Raw genomic sequence first — 20,213 nt, forward strand, 5'->3', positions numbered from 1 at the left:
CATCATTTTGAGGGTTAGTCATATGTCACTGTTTACATCTACCACAGTAGTGCACCTAAATTTATGTATTACTCTATATGTTACACATCCACACCTTTTATCTGGTGTAGGATGCCATTGTGGCACTTGTAGTCCGCTGCAGGCATCCTCCATTGTATGCATTTTATGCTGGGGGTCGCCCTTAGCAACGGACCACAAGTGCAGGATCTGCTCCCCCAGTATATATGCACAACTGCATTTGGGGTTGAGCACGTCGTTTTTTTTCGTGTTGTTTAAATCTTGTACTTGGAGGTGTATAAACTCCAAATTAATGCACCTTAATCACTATTATAGGCAGCATTTTGGTGCACCTGTGAGGTTGGCAACATATCAGCGTACTTGGGTGGGGCTCATAGCCTTCATCCCTCCTCCCACTTAGCCACACTAGAGTGAGCTGGGAGCAGGCTGTGAGTCGGACCTAATGCCGCTATAATTGCCCACTGGCCCCTGGTATTGCCCATACGGCACAGGTAGGTTTAGTGTTAGGTCCCGTACCACTTGAGAAACCTTGGCGTTGGTGCGCGGGCTCAGGTATGTCCTTTTTTATAAGGGTTTACTGGCTAATGTCTCAATTTTAACATTATTTTGAGGGTTAGTCATATGTTACTGTCTACATCTACCACAGTAGTGCACCTAAATTTTTGTATTATTCGACAGACTCCATAGACTTTAAAGGGGTACTCTACTGGATTATTATTATTATTTTTTTTTTTTAAATCAACTGGTGACAAAGTTTAACAATTTGTAAATTACTTCTGTTTAAAAATCTTAACCCTTCCATTACTTATCAGCTGTTATATGATCCACAGGAAGTTCTTTCCTTTTTGAATTTCCTTTGTCTGACCACAGTGCTCTCTGCTGACACCTCTGTCCATTTTAGGAACTGTACAGAATAGGAGCAAATCCCTATAGCAAACCTATCCTGCTCTGGACAGTTCCTGACATGGACAGAGGTGTCAGCAGAGAGCACTGTGGTCAGACAGAAAGGAAATCCAAAAAGAAAAGCACTTCCTGTGGAGCATACAGCAGCTGATAAGTACTGAAAGGATTAAGATTTTTAAATAAAAGTAATTTACAAATCTGTTTAACTTTCTGGCACCAGTTGATTTAAAAAAAAATGTTTTCCAGTGGAGTACCCCTTTTAATGGCATCTACCTGGTTTCTGGCATGGTGTCCATCATATTACTGGACTATACTGAGCAAAATAATAGTTTTTACTATTTATTTATATTTTTAATTTGGTATTTTGAATGGCATCTGCAAAAGAGCCTCTGAGGCAAGTGTGAACATAGCCCAAAAAACACATTTTACTTTATTTTTACTAGGTAAATGAGATGTAAAGCATTGCATTTGTTGTGACACATTGGCACTAGTCTTCTGTAATGAACTGCGATGCCATGCATGAATGCATCATTTTTAGTGTGGCATGTCTAAGTAGCACATTTTCCTGATTTATTTTATTTTTTCTTCCGTTTAGGTTTCCAGAACCCTTTCAGAAGTTGGAGATTGCAAGGAGCAGGAATACTTTGATAACACTGGGAACTGTCGACCCTGCAGGCAGTGTGGCCCGGGCAAAGAGCTATCGAAGGTAAAATGGTCCTTACTGACTAGTACATTTTGTTGTGAATTTTAGTAAATATGTATTAAACATTCCACCAGGAGCGAAAGAAAAGCGGGTTATTCATTAAAGGGAACGCGTCACGTTCAACATGCAGTCTTATCTGCTGGCATAATGTTATAGAGCAGGAGGAGCAGAGTAGACTGATATATACACCCGTGCCACTTTATTAGGTACACCTTTCTAGAACTCAATTAGGCACCTTTTGCCTTCATTCTTTATAGCATACTTTTCTACAAGGTGCTGAAAAGCTTCCTCAAGGATTTTGCTCCATATGGACGTGATGACATCACACAGTTGCTGCAGATTTGTTGGCTCCACATCCATGATGGGAATCTCCTATTTCACCACATCCCAGTGGTGATCTATTGGATGAGATCTGGTGACTGTGGAGGCCATTGGAGTCCATGTCATCTATGAGATGTGACATGGTGCATTATCCTATGAAAGTATAATTAGAAGATGGGTCCACTGTAAAGGTATGGACAAAGTTTGCCCAGAGGCCCAAAGTTTGCCAAGAAAATGTCCTCCATGCCATTACACCACCACCAGCCTGAACCACTGATAAAAGGCAGGATGGATCCATGCTTACATGTTAATGTCAAATTCTGACCCTGCCATCTGAATGTCGCAGCTGGAATCAAGATTTATCAGACCAGGCAACTTTCTTTCAGTCCTCCATTGTCCAATTTTAGTGAGCCTGTGTGAATTGTATCCTCAGTTTCCCGTACTTAGGCTACAGCAGCAGCAAACCACACCGGATGCCACTCCTGTCAGCTTTCTGTTTCTTGGTCGGACATGGTGTGCATTCATAGATGTTATACTGCATACCTTGGTTGTAACAAGTGCGTATTTGAGTTATTGTTTACTTTTTGTCATCTCAAACCAGTTTACCCATTCTCCTCTGGCATCACCCAAGACATTTCTTCTTTACAACTGCCGTTCACTGGATATTTTCTCTTTTTCTTACCATTCTCTGTAAACCCCAAAGATAGTTGTGCATGAAAATCCCAGTAGATCAGCAGTTTCTAAAATACTTACACCAGCCCTTCTGGCACCAACAACCATGAGAGGTTCAAAATCCCTTAAATACCCTTTCTTTCCCAATGCTTGGTTTGAACTTTAATAGGTTGTCTTGACCACGTCTACATGCCCAAAAGATTGAGTTGTTGACACGTAATTGGCTGATTAGCTATTTGGGTTAACAAGCAATTAAACATGTGTACCTTATAAAGTGGCCAGTGAGTGTATATGCGGTGCTCTTTGTTTACTTATTTGACCTTATGTTGGAAGTGTTCTGGGAACTGTTCACTCAATGTTCCACTGCTGGGAGCCCCAGCGATAAGCTCAATCTTAGATTGTTTCTGATAGAAGTGTTAAAGGGGTTATCCAAGATAAGGTGACTTTAATACTCACCTGCCAGACAGTAATGGACATGCTTAGGAAGGAGTCGTGCTTGTGTTGGTGGTAAATGGCTATGTTGTGAGTCCACCATAACTTTTCTGGCTTGTTTAGGTGAACTGGCTGTTTCCTGTTCCAGCCCCCCCCCCCCTTCAACTACAGTCCCCAGGATCCCTTGTTTCTAGGTGGGAGGTGACTTATCTCCCTCCCACACATCAGCCACCCCACCCATTGCAGCACAGCTAGGCTCCCTTCCATGAGTGCTGTGCTTAAGACTACAATTCCCTGCAGCTCTGTGGAGAATGATTTCCCTCCTACCCAATGGTTGCTCTACCCATTGAAGCACAGGCAGGCTTCCTTTAACCCCTTTCCGCAAATGGATGTACATTCATGTCCACTGCGAGCTCCTGCAGTATGACGTGCGCTCAGCAGGTGTGCACGCATCATACCCTGTGGGTCCTGGTTGCGATCAGCAACCAGGACCCGTGGCAGGATCGGGCTGATGTCCAGTATTAATCCTTTAGATGCCGCGATCAAAGTTGATTGAGACGTCTAAAATGGGAGATTGCCGTTGCCTGTTAGCTCAGTGGGCTGTTCGGGACCGCTGCAGGGAAAATCGCGGCATCCCGAACAGCTGAGAGAACAGTGGGAGGGTACCTTCCTTCCCGTTGTCCCATCGTCACTTGATTGCTCCAAGCCTGAGATCCAGGCTTGAGCAATCGAGCACAGATAACACTGATCAATGCTATGCTATGGCATAGCATTGTTCAGTTTATACAAAGTATATCAAAGTACTGCATGTAATAGTCCCCTATGTGGACTAAAAAAAAAAATGGAAAAAAATGTAATAAATGTGATTTAACCCCTTCCTTAATAAGTTTGAATCACCCCCCTTTCCCATAAAAAAAAAAAATATATATATGTAAAAAAAATTTAAAATAAACATATGTGGTATCGCCGCGTGTATAAAAATGTCCAAACTATAAAAATATAATCCAAAGATGAAGAAAAAGAAGGGATGCACTCACCCGGAAAACTTGAAGATAGCAAACTTTATTAAATCATCGGCAGAACTCAGGCGGGTAGGCGCAGAGGAGAGACCTCACAGCTGTCACAGCAAAAGATGCCATTTTGTAACTTTTGGGGGCTTCCGTTTCTACGCGGTACATTTTTCAGTAAAAATGACACCTTATCTTTATTCTGTAGGTCCATGCAATTAAAATGATACCCTACTTAGGCTGGGTTCACACTACGTTTTTCAACTACGGTTCTCGCATACGTTTTCTATCAAAAACTGTATGGGAAAAAAACGGATGGAAAAGTATGGGAAAAAGTAAACCGTATGCGTTTTTAAACAGTATACTGTTTTTAACAGTGCATACTGTTCCATCCGTTTTTATAGAAAGAAAACCCATAAGTTTTTGAAAATTTTGTCCATTTTTAATGGGAGGGATCTTGGGTGGGGACTTTAGGATTCAAATGCCCAATTGCAAAGTAAAAACGTATACGTTTTTCCCGTATGGAACCGTATACGTGTGTGTTTCTCATTGACGTCCATGTTAAAAAAAAACGTATGCGGTTGCAGTACGGTTTTTAAACCGGAGACAAAATCGTGGTCAACCACGGTTTTGACTCCGGTTTAAAAACCGTACTGCAACCGCATACGTTTTTTTTAACATGGACGTCAATGGGAAACGCACATGTATACGGTTCCATACGGGAAAAAGTATACGTTTTTACTTTCCACATGCGCATTTGAATCCTAAAGTCCCCACCCAAGACCCCTCCCATTAAAAATGAACAAAATTTTCAAAAACGTATGGGTTTTTTTCTATAAAAACGAACGGAACAGTATGCACTTTTAAAAACAGTATACTGTTTAAAAACGCATACGGTTTACTTTTTCCCATACTGTTCCATCTGTTTTTTTCCCATACGGTTTTTGATAGAAAACATATGCGGGAACCGTAGTTGAAAAACGTAGTGTGAACCCAGCCTTATATAGGTTTGATTTTGTCGTACTTCTGGAAAAAAACATAACTACATGCAGGAAAATGTATTCGTTTAAAATTGTCATCATATTCGACCCCTATAACCTTTTTATTTTTCTGCGTACGGGGCGGTATGAGGGCTCATCTTTTGCACCGTGATCTGAAGTTTTTAGTGGTACCAATTTTGTATTGATCCGACTTTTTGATCACTTCAATTTTTTTCATGATATAAAAAGTGAACAAAAATACGCTATTTTGGACTTTTGAATTTTTTTGCGTGTACGCTGTTGACCGTGCGGTTTAATTAATGACATGTTTTTATAATTTGGACATTTCCGCACGCGGCGATACTAGGGCTGGGCGATATACCGGTTCATACCAGGTACGCCCTCGGTCCCCAACAGGTTAAACTGCACGTTCAATGGCGTACACGTAAAAAAAAATTACAAAGACCAAAATTACGTATTTTTGGTCACTTTGTATACTCTCAAAAAAAAAAAATTATAAAAAGCGATCAAAAAGTCTCATCAAAGCAAAAATGGTACAGATTAAAATCTTCAGATCATGGCGCAAAAAATTTGCCCTCATACCACCCCATATACGGAAAAATGAAGAAAAATGTTTTAAATGTAATAATTTTGGTGCATGTAGTTATAAGTTTTTTTTTTTTATTTTTTTTTTTTTTTACTCTAATTTTTATTGAAAAGTTTGCATAGTTACAAATCAAAACAAAAAAAAACATAACGCAGGGCCAGGGCCCGTTAACCACCAGAGCTATACAAACAATCGTATTAGCAAGTGACTAGATCCGGACAGGTCAGTACAGTGACAGCAACGTTCCACTAGCCTCCAAGACCGACATGACCGGCAGCCTTAGTTCATGTAGTTTATAATTTTTTTTTTATGTAGTAAAATAAAACCTATATAAATTAGGTATCCTTGTAACCGTTTGGACCTACAGAATAAAGATAAGGTGTTATTTGTACTGAAAAGTGCACTGCGTAGAATCGGAAGCCCCCCCCCCATAAATATGTTTTTTTTCTGGTTTCGCTGTAGATTTTGTGGTGAAATTATTAATGGTATTATGAAGTAAAATTGGTGGCACAAAAAACAATCCCTCGTATGGGTCTGTAGGTGGAAAATTGAAAGTTTTATGATTTTTTATGGTAAATCAGTGTTTATTAAGATTTTACAAAGAAATAAACAATAGTGTAAGCAATAATATTGGTCACATATGCAGGTAGCACAAAAAGGATGTATATAGCGTAGTAAACACGACATGATAAAAAAAAACAATACAGGGAAGGCCTGAAACACAATGGTATTCAAAGTGAAGAGCAATATCACAACTTCCATCATCCACATGTAAATAAGCATAATAGCAACCCAAGTTAGGTGTACGACCCTAGGTGGGAAACAATAGCATATGTGACCTCAAGCAAATAAAGGGGCCAATGGCTCCCGTCTTAAACGAATACATAAAGAGAAGACAAAACCGAAGAAGACAGAAAAAGAGGAGAAAGAGAAAGCCAGGAGGGAAAGCCGAAGGAGAACAGGAGATAGAAGAGGAAAGAATGATGGGGGACGGAGGGGAGGGGGAGGAAAGTGTAGGGGAAGGGAGGGGGTACCATGAATGGGGCAATGTCCATTAATCAATTTAACCTGCCAAAGCCAAAAACTTCTGAGACTCTCTAAAAAAGTCCCAAGATAGCCACACCGATAAAGGCCTCAAGCACATCCCTGTCAGAAGTCACAATTTCCTCCATCCTACGTACTTTGTTCAAGGTCTCCACGAACTCTGCCCTGGATGGTGTCACTGAAGATTTCCAGTGCCAGGGGATCACCGCCCAAGGGGCACCATTGAATTGTTTCAGGAGACCTCTTTTGGCCCTAGAAAGAGACCCCAGTAAAAGAGACAAGAGAGAAATTTTAGGAGATTGCAGGATAAAGTCCGAGGAGACCCAGTTGTATAGGTCGAACACAGAGTCCCAAAAAGGTGAAAGAGCTAGACAGTCCCTGCAAGTATGTGCCCACCGCATTACTACAGCGCCAGCATGTGTCCAAGGCTGCCGGGAACATCTCACGGATACGAACTAGACAATGATACCACCTTGATAGAATGTTACAACTACTAGAGCCCAATAAGGAGTCCCAAATTAAAAGTAGCACCCGGGAGACATAAGCTAGACTTGACAGTCGGGAGGCAGGCAGTAGCAAGGGGAATGCAGCAGGGTGGGCAGGGGATAGCTCTATCTCTAAACTTACCCACTGCTTGGACTCCGCATGATCGCAGCAGCCAAGGATACGAAAGCAAACTGTGGACCAGTAATACATACAGAAGTCAGTCAAACCAGCTCCTCCCTTTTCTTTCCTCCGAGCCAGCACTTTATAGCAGAGACAAGTGCCAGTATTTGACCAGATTAAGCATATAATTAAAGAACGGAGCTTGGTAAGAAAAGAGGCCGGAATACGGACTGGGAGGGTCTGCATCAAATAAAGAATCCGAAGGAGAATATCCATCTTGACCGCTGCCTTATGCAAAATCAAGAGAGGGGAAGAGTTTTCCAAGACAGCAGATCCCGCTCAATAACCCTAAAGGGAGATAGTTTACGTCAAATAGACCATTAAGATCGGCCAGTAGGTGGACGCCAAGATAATGTAGGGAGCGAGATTGGGTGCAAAAAGGGAATTGGGAGGAAAACCAACCAAAGAGCTCAGATAATATAGAGGCATATTGAGAATTTCAGATTTGTGGGTATTAACTTTAAAATTGCTAAGATGACCGTATTCCGCGAATTCCGCTAAAAGGACAGGTAGGGAGACATGGGGGTTCCTTAGATATAGAAGATCGTCAGCATAAAGAGATAGCTTATAGGAACGGGAGTGTAAACAAAGACCAGGAATGGAAGCATTATGCCTCAGCGCCACCGCCAGATACTCCATAGCAATCGCGTAAAGAAGGGGGAGAGGGGACACCCCTGTCTGGTCCCATTGCTAATTGAGAAGGTCAAAGACAAGGTACCGTTCACTCTAACCTGTGCCGTAGCCCCGCGGTATAGGGCCATAAGTGACTATGAAAACTAGGACCCATACCCAACCGGGACAGTGCTAAATCTAAATAGTTCCACCCGACCCCATCAAAAGCCTTTTTGGCATCAATAGAAAGTAGACAAACAGGTAAATTGTGGGATCTCGCGGCAGCGAGTGGAGGTTCAATGATGTTTTGAGGTTGTTTTGCTGCCTCTGGCACTGGGTGCCTTGGATGTGTGCAAGGCATCATGAAATCTGAGGATTACCAATGGATTTTGGGTCGCACTGTGCAGCCCAGTGTCAGAAAGCTGGGTTTGCGTCCAAGATCTTGGGTCTTCCAGCAGGACAATGACCTCAAACATGTCAAAAAGCACCCAGAAATGGATGGCAACAAAGCGCTGGAGAGTTCTGAAGTGGCCAGCAATGAGTCCAGATCTAAATCCCATTGAACACCTGTGGAGAGATCTTAAAATTGCTGTTCGGAAAAGGCGCCTTCCAATAAGAGAGACCTGGAGCAGTTTGCAAAGGAAGAGTGGTCCAACATTCCGGCTGAGAGGTGTAAGAAGCTTATTGATGGTTATAGGAAGCGACTGATTTCAGTTATTTTTTCCAAAGGGTGTGCAGCCAAATATTAAGTTAAGGGTGCCAATAATTTTGTCCAGCCCATTTTTGGAGTTTGGTGTGACATTATGTCCAATTTACTTTTTTTCCTCCCTTTTTTTGGTTTAGTTCCAATACATGGCATTCTCTCCATACTAGGGGGCATCAACCCTCTTTAAAACTAGAAACCTCATACACCTCGATTCTGCGCTATGGGTCTCACACATATATTGTATTCATCTAGGTGGACCCTGTTCTCAGTGATCATACATGTTTATTAAAGTGTTTGAATAACAGTCAAATAGTCTTTCCAATATGTGATTGTCAATGGTTCTATATTGGAAAGACTATTTGACCGTTATTCAAATGCTTTAAAGGGGCTGAGGCCCCTAAGGAAGGTTCAAAAGCGTGCTCAGCGTCCAGTATGTAGCACAATCACGATATGAGTTACATATCCGAGCACTGGTTACTTTATATGGGATAACAGTATAATGTAGCAGAAATGAAGAGAAAATCCAGCGTGGCAATTCAAGCAATACTTGGTACTTTATTCAGCAATCAGCAAACATGGAAGACAGGTGACGCGTTTCGGCCACAGTACGTAGCCTTAGTCGACTAAGGCTACATACTGTGGCCGAAACGCGTCACCTGTCTTCCATGTTGGCTGATTGCTGAATAAAGTACCAAGTATTGCTAGAATTGCCACGCTGGATTTTCTCTTCATTTCTGCTGCATTTGCTGGACTGGGGTCCGGTCCTGTCCGTGTCGTGGCGAGGGCACAAGGGTGAGCTGTGTCAACTCTGCTTTGCTTAACGGTATAATATAGTAATCATCCAGCACTTGATACAGTTTGGTGGTGGAGAGTGTTGCTGCTTTGTCATTAGGCACAAGTCATTATACTGTACATGATTTGAGTATTGTTATCACATCTTCACCATTGTGTATATTATTTCCACTCCTTGTTATATTATATGTTGTGGATCTATAGCTACCCTTGGAGTTAAAGACTGATTTGCATTGTATACTATATGCGCTATACTGTCTGCAATGTCTGTACTTTTGCATACATCTTAATGGATTTTTGTGTTTTTTTAGTGTGACATAATAAAGATTTGTACATTTTATATGGTATAAGGGGCAATGGATTATTTTTCTTGGTATACAAAATTGTGATATCTAGTTGCTTTAAGATGATTCTTTTGGAAATTGCCATATACACTGTCATAAGATAATGATCCACAAAGATTGGGGACAGGGTCAGTGTGGCCGGTTGGAACTGTGTGTGTTCAGCTTTAATGAACATGTACGATCACTGAGAACAAAGATAGGGTCACCTAGATTAATGTAACATATGTGTGAGACCCATAGTCTGTGCTTTACTTTTCTCTTCCTGTTTTGATATATTTATATATCATATTTTTAATGTGCACTATTTTGCTACTTGTTATTGTGAACATGAACTATTTAAGGGGAGCGGAGTTTTTCTGTAATGAGGCTGTGAAGAAGCTGTAAGGCTAGGTTCAGACTACGGAATTTCCATCTGCAACTTGTGAACGGAAAATCCGCTTGGAAATTTATGCCTGAAGAATGGCGTTGCTCTTTCTTCAGGCGGAAATCCGCGCAGAACACATTGCAGTCTATTAGAGACTGCAGTGTCCGCGCAGTCCTAGCGCCGACTGATTCAGTCAGCGCTGGCCGCACTCGGAATCTCCGGGCGGAAATTTTCTGCCTGGAGATTCCGTAGTCTGAACCTAGCCTAAGGGTGAAACATTTGTTGCCTGTGTGTTGCACTTTGCTGCTAATAAGGTTGTGTTGGACCGGTGACGCGTGTAGCAGAGACTTCATTCCTTGAATTGTACCCATCAGATCCAACACAACATTTTTTTTGTTTTAATATATCACTCAGTACCTAATCCTGACCATGTACATCAAATTTTTGTGTGTCTAGCAACTTTATTTTTCTTATTACACTTTTAATTTACCTCACTAGTCTGAATTCCTCTCAAAGGGAGGGGCGTGGCCTCACTGCAGGTCTCCGCCCCCTCCCTCAGTATGCTGTCTGCTCACATCTCCCCTAGAATTAGCAAAACTACAACTCCCAGCTTGTCCTCACTGACAGTAGCGGGACACAAGATGACAGTGGGAGGATTTTTCCCTGCACTCACAGCTGTCAATCAAGGAAGTGTGTCCATGACATAGGTGATGATGCATGGACACAGCAATTAGTATGTGTCCAAGCAGGTGGGGGCAGGGGGGGGAGGCAGTTATTTGACAGGCTTTTTCAGTATGAAATACTGAAAATTTTCAAATGAAAGCAATTGCAAAACCTATTGGTTATACATGCTTTACAACATATCAAAAGTTTTTGTAACTGACAGTGCCCATTTAAGTTTGATTTACCGAATATGCTATCTTTTGACCGGAGACATGCACCGTCTGGACCCCTGGGCACTACTCCGTGAGTCTGTTTACTCCCATGTGTATACTGGGAACTGGAGTGTCGGCATTTCTATATGTGATATGCTATATTATGAACTATAATCCCTTTACAGTCCCTGTCAAGTAAAATAAAAAATTCCTGGAATACCTACTTTAAAGTGTACCTGTCATTAGCAAAAAAAGAGGACAAGCGGGGCTATGTGCAGTGAGGACAAGCGGGGTTCTGTACACTGAGGACAAGCGGGGCTCTGTGCACTGAGGACAAGCGGGGCTCTGTGCACTGAGGACAAGCGGGGCTCTGTGCACTGAGGACAAGCGGGGCTCTGTGCACTGAGGACAAGCGGGGCTCTGTGCACTGAGGACAAGTGGGGCTCTGTGCAGTGAGGACAAGTGGGGCTCTGTGCAGTGAGGACAAGTGGGGCTCTGTGCAGTGAGGACAAGCGGGGCTCTGTGCAGTGAGGACAAGCGGGGCTCTGTGCAGTGAGGACAAGCGGGGCTCTGTGCCCTGTGGACAAGCGGGGCTCTGTGCCCTGTGGACAAGCGGGGCTCTGTGCCCTGTGGACAAGCGGGGCTCTGTGCCCTGTGGACAAGCGGGGCTCTGTGCCCTGTGGACAAGCGGGGCTCTGTGCCCTGTGGACAAGCGGGGCTCTGTGCCCTGTGGACAAGCGGGGCTCTGTGCCCTGTGGACAAGCGGGGCTCTGTGCCCTGTGGACAAGCGGGGCTCTGTGCCCTGTGGACAAGCGGGGCTCTGTGCCCTGTGGACAAGCGGGGCTCTGTGCCCTGTGGACAAGCGGGGCTCTGTGCCCTGTGGACAAGCGGGGCTCTGTGCCCTGTGGACAAGCGGGGCTCTGTGCCCTGTGGACAAGCGGGGCTCTGTGCCCTGTGGACAAGCGGGGCTCTGTGCCCTGTGGACAAGCGGGGCTCTGTGCCCTGTGGACAAGCGGGGCTCTGTGCCCTGTGGACAAGCGGGGCTCTGTGCCCTGAGGACATTATATAAAAAGTTTTTGCCAGCAATAGGTACCACCACAGGGGGAAATGAGGCATTGCACCTTTTCCTTTTTTTTTTTTTTTTTTTTTTTTTTTTTTTTAAACAATGGTCTGTACATGTAGTGGTCAAACCTTTTGGGTCCTTCAGAAAGAGACTCTCTCTTTGTAGCCAATTTGTAATTGATTTAATGCATTTGATGTGGGTGTCAAGTGATAACTTTACCAAGGCAAGTAATTCAGTGTTTGGATGTCACCATAGAGAGTCTCTAGCGGGTACATCTGTTATTCCAAACACTTGATCATTATGAGCTCTTCCTCATTCCCTTTGTTACATAATTGAAAAAAAGCCTCTTTTATACTTTTCGCTCTGTTGCTTTTTTTTCTTTTTCTTTTTCTTTTTAGGCTGCTGTTATTTTGTTGCCTCAGTAGAAAAGATGTGGACTTTAAGGGAGCGATCCAGGGGGCATGACATTATGTACTGGGGGCTTATTGCAGGTTTAGGATTTGGCAGGAACCTTAAAACATCTGTTGAAGCCGAGATGAATAAAAATGTAGATGGTTTTGATTTACAGTCAGCTGGAGAGAGCACATCACTGGGGCTGCAGAATTGGCATTCAATAAAAGAAAGAATGCGGCCATAAAAGCAGAATTACATGGATTCCTGTAAGACAAGTTGCTTGTATGAGGGGATTTACTTCTTACAGAATCTAAGAATCTATTGGGATTTTTTCCCCCTCTGATAATTAAGTCACATTTAGCTCTAACACAGTGTTTTCCAACCAGGGTGCTGCCGGCTGTTGCACAACTACAACTCCCAGCATGCCCGTACAGCCCACGGCTGTCATACCTAGTCATATTTAGGCTGTGTTCACGCGTTGAATTTTTACTGCATTATAGGCTTATTCACACATAAAGACTGAAATTGTGATAAAATGGCGCGTTTTGTATAGTTAAGTGGTTACCGTATATACTCGAGTATAAGCCGAGTTTTTCAGCACGATTTTTCGTGCTGAAAACGCCCCCCTCGGCTTATACTTGAGTGAACTCTCCGCATGTCAATCCCTTCTCAGTGGTCTTCAACCTGCGTACCTCCAGATGTTGCAAAACTACAACTCCCAGCATGCCCGGACAGCCATCGGCTGTCCGGGCATGCTGGGAGTTGTAGTTTTGCAACATCTGGAGGTACGCAGGTTGAAGACCACTGAAAGAGATTGAAGAGGGGGATGATGACGGGGGTCTGGATGATGACATGGGGGGATGATGTATTTCCCACCCTAGGCTTATAGTCGAGTCAATAACTTTTCCTGGGTTTTTGGGGTGAAATTAGGGGCCTCGGCTTATACTCGAGTATATACGGTAAATGCTCTATTTTTGTTCGCTGCAAAAACTCCTGCTATAGTTAGCTATGGTACTGCTAATTAGCTATAAGGTGTGAACATAGCCTTAGCTGTTTTTGCAGGTGTGGTTTTTTTTTAATTACACATTTTTACCATATTTTGCACATTCCTTTTTTGCCATATTACATATCAGGGGGTAGAAATGAATCAATGGCACTCACTAGAGATGAGCGAACTTACAGTAAATTGGATTCGTCACAAACTTCTCAGCTCGGCGGTTGCTGACTTTTCCTGCATAAATTAGTTCAGCTTTCAGGTGCTCCGGTGGGCTGGAAAAGGTGGATACAGTCCTAGGAAAGAGTCTCCTAGGACTGTATCCACCTTTTCCAGCCCACCGGAGCACCGGAAAGCTGAACTAATTTATGCAGGATAAGTCATCAACTGCCGAGCCGAGAAGTTCGTGATGAATCGAATTTACTGTAAGTTCGCTCATCTCTAGCACTCACCATCCATGGCCTTCAGAAAGTTTAATAAATCTTCAAAGTTGCACAATGGACATACAGCGGGGAAACACTAGAGACAAACAGGGGAGGGAGACGCAACAATTGTTTCATACACCAAGCGCACTTCCACACGCTTGAGGAAGTACGCTCGGCATACGAAACAATTGTTGCGTCTCCTTCCCCTGTTTGTCTCCAGTGTTTCCCCGCTGTATGTCCATTGTGCAACTTTGAAGATTTATTAAACTTTCTGAAGACTACAAATGGTGAGTGCCATTGATTCATTTCTACTGCCTGATCTGTTATGAGTGACTGTTCGCACAATACAGCACTGCAGGTCCATTGGTGCACATAGAGCAGCTGCCTGAATTTCCTCCACAGTGTGTATTGTGTCCTATGACTCTAGCAGTGCCAGATCAATTCTTGTCGCTTTTCCATTTTTGCCATGATTTTGAGCAAATCACAGCAAAAACTGGGAAAAAAAAAAGCTGCAAGAAATGTAATGTGTGAACACAGCCCACTTTTGTTTAGTAAGGAATTGTTTGTTTTGTCTTTGTCGTGCATGTTATTATAAATATATAAATCGATTTGTAAATTTTATGATGATTTTCAAAGAAAAGATTGTAGCAGCAGTATACAGATAGAGCTGGAGTGGAAGTGCATAACTACTATATCCTGATCCCATAGAGATAGCAGCAGTATACAGATAGAACTCAAGGGGAAGTGCATAACTACTTTATATCCTGATCCCATAGAAATAGCAGCAGTATACAGATATAACTGGAGGGGAAGTGCATAACTACTTTATATCCTGATCCCATAGAGATAGCAGCAGTATACAGATAGAACTCGAGGGGAAGTGTATAACTACTTTATATCCTGATCTCATAGAGATAGCAGATGAAACTGTGTGGGGGGTCTGGGAGGTAGTAGGAGGGTTCTGATTGGTGCTGATGTCATCCTGTAGTTCACAGAAAGTCAAACGTCCTGTTGTAACCATTAGGTTCTGGAGGATTTGGAGAGTCAGACTGGTGATAACCAAATTAGAATAGTAAAACTCATGTATGCAGCTTTGCTGGAATAACAACACAAATGGCGCTGTATGACTAGTGAGTGAGTGAGTGTGCATTACAAAGGCAACAAAAAACACAGTAGTTCTTTATAGTATTCTCAAGAACTGAAACAATAGGCTTGCTACGGCCCTTGGCTGTCCGATCATGCTGGGAGTTGCATTTTTACAACAGCTGGAGGCCCCCTGCTTAGCAAATGTTTCTGTAACGTCAAGCTCTAGCTATAGAAGTAAAGGCTCACCACGTTATATATATATAGCTCTATAGGATGTTCTGCTTTATAGTTATCGATATCTTCTTGGATAAACCCTTTAAATTTAATTAACTGTTTGAGAACTTTAAAAAAAAAAAAAAAAAAAAATTGGGGGGGGGGGGGGGGGGGGGGCAATTTGCCGTCTGTTGATTTGTCTTAGAGCTGTCTGTGTATTTACCCCCATTGTCCTACTTGATGAGCTTTGCCGTTCGGGGGTCCAGCACCGCATGACATGTCTTTGGCACTGCACCGAGATAGGTGTGGTTTCTATTCACAGTGGTTAAAGTGAAATGCCTGCGTGTGAACGTCTCCTGCTCATTCACATCACTGACTTCATTAGCAAACAGATACCTCACTGAGCCGGGCCATAAGCCTCTGATAATGCAGCAGTGGGAGCCCTCGAAACCCCTTTATCATTCAAATGCCCCATGCTTTCTCAAGCACAGGGGATGGCTAGCTTTTGCCTATAGTAGTAAGGGAGATTATTAGCCCTGAAAAACACATTGCTGGCTGCTGGAAGACTCTTTGTTTCTGATAAGCATTGGGATCATTAAAACGCTGGATCTACTAGCCTGGTCTACAAGGCCAATTAATTATATTACACCCACACCCCCACCCCCAATTTGATGCCAATACATAGGCAGCACCACCTGTCTGTACCAGTCCATATGGGCACTTTTTAGTAATTTTTTTCTTATACTAAAGCTGAACAGGGCTTAAAAGTATGTGCAAAATAATCTATCCGTAAGTGGAAAGACAAGTTTCTATCACTAAAAGAATGATCTTGCTTATTCTTTAGGCAGAATACATTGACATCTATAGGGGCGGCAATGTCCGCGCAGTTCTATTGCTGACTGATTCAGCCAGCGGCATCCACCTTCGGAATCTTTTCAGGACAGAGATTTCTCATTCTCCTTCAGGGGGCAGAACCATGGCTGGGCTGTTTGCCACGTACACATACAGTTACTTTGTTTCCCTTTCTTGTCTGGCCAATCACAGCACATACTCCTCTTTGCTATGTCATGTGCTGGTGATAGTGCACTGAACTGAATGGCCTGGTACTCTGTTTTGGAAGAATTTACACAGCACAGTACTAGATTACATGTGGAGGGAGAAGGTGCTATGTCAGCAGACCTGAAACAACATCTCAGCAAGGAAAAGGTTACAGTAAGCACTTAGCTGTTGCTGAGAAGCTAAAGGGAGAGAGGAGGCGGTGATAACAGACTAGAGACATTAATATCCTTGACAACAGAGGAAGAAATTTTTTTAAATGAATGTTCCAAGTCAAAAGAAAACTGACAACAGGGTCACCCACACTAACCTAAATACATAGGTAGATAAAGCTGGTGATGCTGATTCAAACAAAAAATTGGTGCAGACGTTCAGGATATATTTATCTTGTTGCTAATACGGTTTTTACTTCTAAACTGCACTGTTTGAATGAGCATCACCCACATTATGAAATATTCCCATAGTGTAAATACTAAATAAGCACAATACAAAACTTTTGAGATATGAGCGCCTTCCCATTCTGGGCATTTTATTATAGGGAAACAATATTCTTTTTGGGTTTTCAGGGTGAGGATGACGTTGTGGTTGAGCTTTGGCATTTCTTGCGTCTACAATTTCTACAACCTTTAATTTGAAGGATGTTTTTAGCTATGGCTACCAATCTGTGTCAACTCAAGACTGCATTGGCATTGAACGGAGGTCACACTCAGGGCAGGGAGTCTTCTGAATTACCATGTCATATTTTCCATTTTCTCCTAGCGGTGTTTGGTAGATTTTTGCGAGGAACCCATTAAAGTGGTTGTCTGAGCTCAGCGGGTACTAGTTCTCTTTGAGGGGATTCAATAGGTGTATGGAGAATTTCTGACAATGTTTCCTGGAAAAAATGTATGCAAATTATTTCTAATTTTGTCACTTGTGTCACCTATCAATGTCCATGTCTGACTCCAAAAAGAGCCAAGTCAGATACCCACTGCCTGTAGGTCTCTATAGGTCTCTTTGGTGTTCTGGGGGCTAAAGGTTTATTAAGAGGCTCTAGCTGGTGTATAGAGACCTACAGGCAGGGTTTCATGGCAGAAGTATTTTTGAGGGTTGTCTCAAAAAATGACACCTTATTTGAAATAGAAGCTGATTACCGCAGGTCCTTAGAAATCAACTGCTGAAAGCCCTGATTCCCCTAGACCAGTGGTCTCCAACCTGCGGACCTCCAGATGTTGCAAAACTACAACTCCCAGCATGCCCGGACAGCCGTTGGCTGTCCGGGCATGCTGGGAGTTGTAGTTTTGCAACATCTGGAGGTCCACAGGTTGAAGACCACTGCCCTAGACATTCCCACTAGAGATGAGCGAACTTACAGTAAATTCCATTCGTCACCAACTTCTCGGCTCGGCAGTTGATGACTTATCCTGCATAAATTAGTTCAGCTTTCAGGTGCTCCCGTGAGCTGGAAAAGGTGGATACAGTCCTAGGAGACTCTTTCCTAGGACTGTGTCCACCTTTTCCAGCCCACGGGAGCACCGGAAAGCTGAACCAATTTATGCAGGATAAGACATCAACTGCTGAGCCAAGAAGTTTGTGACGAATCAAATTTACTGTAAGTTCGCTCATCTCGAATTCCCACAGCTACTGCAGGCATAATATAGCAGCACATGCTGTACATATTAAGAATGGGCTGGGTCCATCAAATGGTTCTAGTTCGTAAAGTTGGGGGTCTCAAACAGCAAACCCCACCTCTATGATATCACTGCCCCCTTATAGGTATAAATATTTCATAAACTTATATATTTAATCTATATTGTACTAACTTACAAAAACAGCAAAGATGCTCTCTTCCTCATTTGGGGGGGGGAAGATTTATCAAAGCTTTTAGTAGATTTTTTTTCTTAAAGGGGTATTCCAGGCAAAACCTTTATATATATATATATATATATATATATATATATATATATATATATATATATATATATATATATATGTGTTATTAGCTTCTGAAGTTTTCTGTCTAACTGCTCAATGATGATATCACGTCCCGGTAGCTGTGCATAATGGGAGAATATCCCCATAGGAACTGCACAGCTCCCGGGACGTGAGTCATCAGAGAGCAGTTAGACAGAAAACAACAACTCAACTTCAGAAGCTAATAACGATTGGAAGGATTAAGATTTTTTTTTAATAGAAGTAATTTACAAATCTGTTTAACTTTCCGGAGCCAGTTGATATATATATATAAAAAAAGTTTTGGCCTGGAATACCCCTTTTAAAATTGTCGCAAAAAAAATCGCAAGTGCGACTGTTCTCTTTTTTTTCTGCGACTTTTTGATTGTGCAGTGTCCTAAGCAAAAAAATAATAATCTTGCTTACCAAAGCAAAAAGTGATTTTTGACTTGCAGTGGTCAGAGATTTATCAAGTGCGAAAGTCGCAAAAAAGTCGCATCGCATGAAAAAAAACCTACTAAATTTACTCCAGCTCAGACATGGAGCAGAAAAAGCCACTACCAAAGCAAAAAAAAAAAAAAATTTGCTTTTGTGAAAGAAATTTATCAACAGGCTGAAACCAGTTGATAAATACATCGCACATAAGCAAAAAAATTGTAAGAAAAAAAAAAAAGGAATACATAAGCAAACATTGATAAATGTCCCCCATCCTGTCCTCACATCCTATCCTCATGTCCCATCCCCCGCTCTATCTTTTCTGCACCTGCCTGACATTTCGGCAGGATGTTTAAAAGTCCCGGGCAATCCCTGCAGCCCGAATGTGTACAAAGTTTCATTAAAGTGTCTCCAGCCATTTGGAAGTGACGCATACATGAAACATACATACATACACACGTATCTATATATAATCTTATGCTATAAGAGAAGCAGGGGTAGTAAGTGTTTATTAATCCAACATTGGTGATTTGCACATTGGCAGAGCTTTCTTCTGGGCTCAACTCTTCACAAATTGGTCTATTGTACATGTGTATTATGTGATTAAAAAAATATGTATAATAAATATTAACCAATGTGTATTGCTGTGTGGAATGGCTCGCTTGAGTTTCATACCCTGTGTTTTTTTAGAAGTTCCTTTCCAACACTTAAAGGGGTTCTCCAGTGAAAAACTTTTTTTTTTATTCTTATATCAACTGGTGCCAGAAAGTTAAACAGATTTGTAAATTACTTCTATTAAAAAATCTTAATCCTTCCTGTACTTATTAGCTGCTGAATACCACAGCGGCAATTATTTTCTTTTTGAAACACAGAGCTCTCTGCTGACATCATGAGCACAGTGCTCTCTGCTGACATCTCTGTCCATTTTAGGAACTGTCCAGAACAGCATATGTTTGCTATGGGGATTTCCTTTTACTCTGGACAGTTCCTAAAATGGACAGAGATGTCAGCAGAGAGCACTGTGCTCATGATGTCAGCAGAGAGCTCTGTGTTTCAAACTGAAAATAATTTTCACTGTAGTATTCAGCAGCTAATAAGTACAGGAAGGATAAAGATTTTTTAATAGAAGTAATTTACAAATCTGTTTAACTTTCTGGCACCAGTTGATTTAAAAAAAAAAATAAAAAATTTTCACCGGAGTACCCCTTTAAGTGGGGTCTATAGACTCATATTTGGTAATATAATCCAGGCAATAATGGCTCACAGACTTTTATTTTTTTTTTCCCCCTAGGAATGCGGTTTTGGGTATGGGGAGGATGCCCAGTGTTTACCTTGTCGGCCTAATAGGTTTAAGGAAGACTGGGGTTTCCAGAAATGCAAAACTTGCTTGGACTGTGCATCGGTCAACCGCTACCAGAAAGCCAACTGCTCTGCCAATGGGAATGCCGTATGTGGAGAATGTTTACCAGGGTACGAATATATTTTACATTATACATCCTTTTCTCATTTATTCATTATTTTACCTATGTGAGGCATAGATAAATGTTTTTGGACCATAACTGATGAATAA

At 42.2% G+C, this 20,213-nt stretch overlaps 1 protein-coding gene across 2 annotated transcripts in view; it reads left to right on the forward strand.

Annotated features, from left to right (window-relative positions):
- TNFRSF19 (TNF receptor superfamily member 19) overlaps nt 1-20,213 on the forward strand; it is an 87,303-nt gene that overhangs the window by 26,411 nt on the left and 40,679 nt on the right. For both annotated transcript variants that reach the window (XM_056561764.1, XM_056561765.1), the window contains exons 3-4: nt 1,517-1,627; nt 19,935-20,113. In XM_056561764.1, coding sequence (XP_056417739.1) covers nt 1,517-1,627; nt 19,935-20,113 — 290 coding nt within the window. The remainder of the gene's footprint in view (nt 1-1,516; nt 1,628-19,934; nt 20,114-20,213) is intronic.

Source organism: Hyla sarda, chromosome 2 (assembly GCF_029499605.1).
Source record: "Hyla sarda isolate aHylSar1 chromosome 2, aHylSar1.hap1, whole genome shotgun sequence".
In the NCBI taxonomy this organism is placed as follows: Eukaryota; Metazoa; Chordata; class Amphibia; order Anura; family Hylidae; genus Hyla; species Hyla sarda.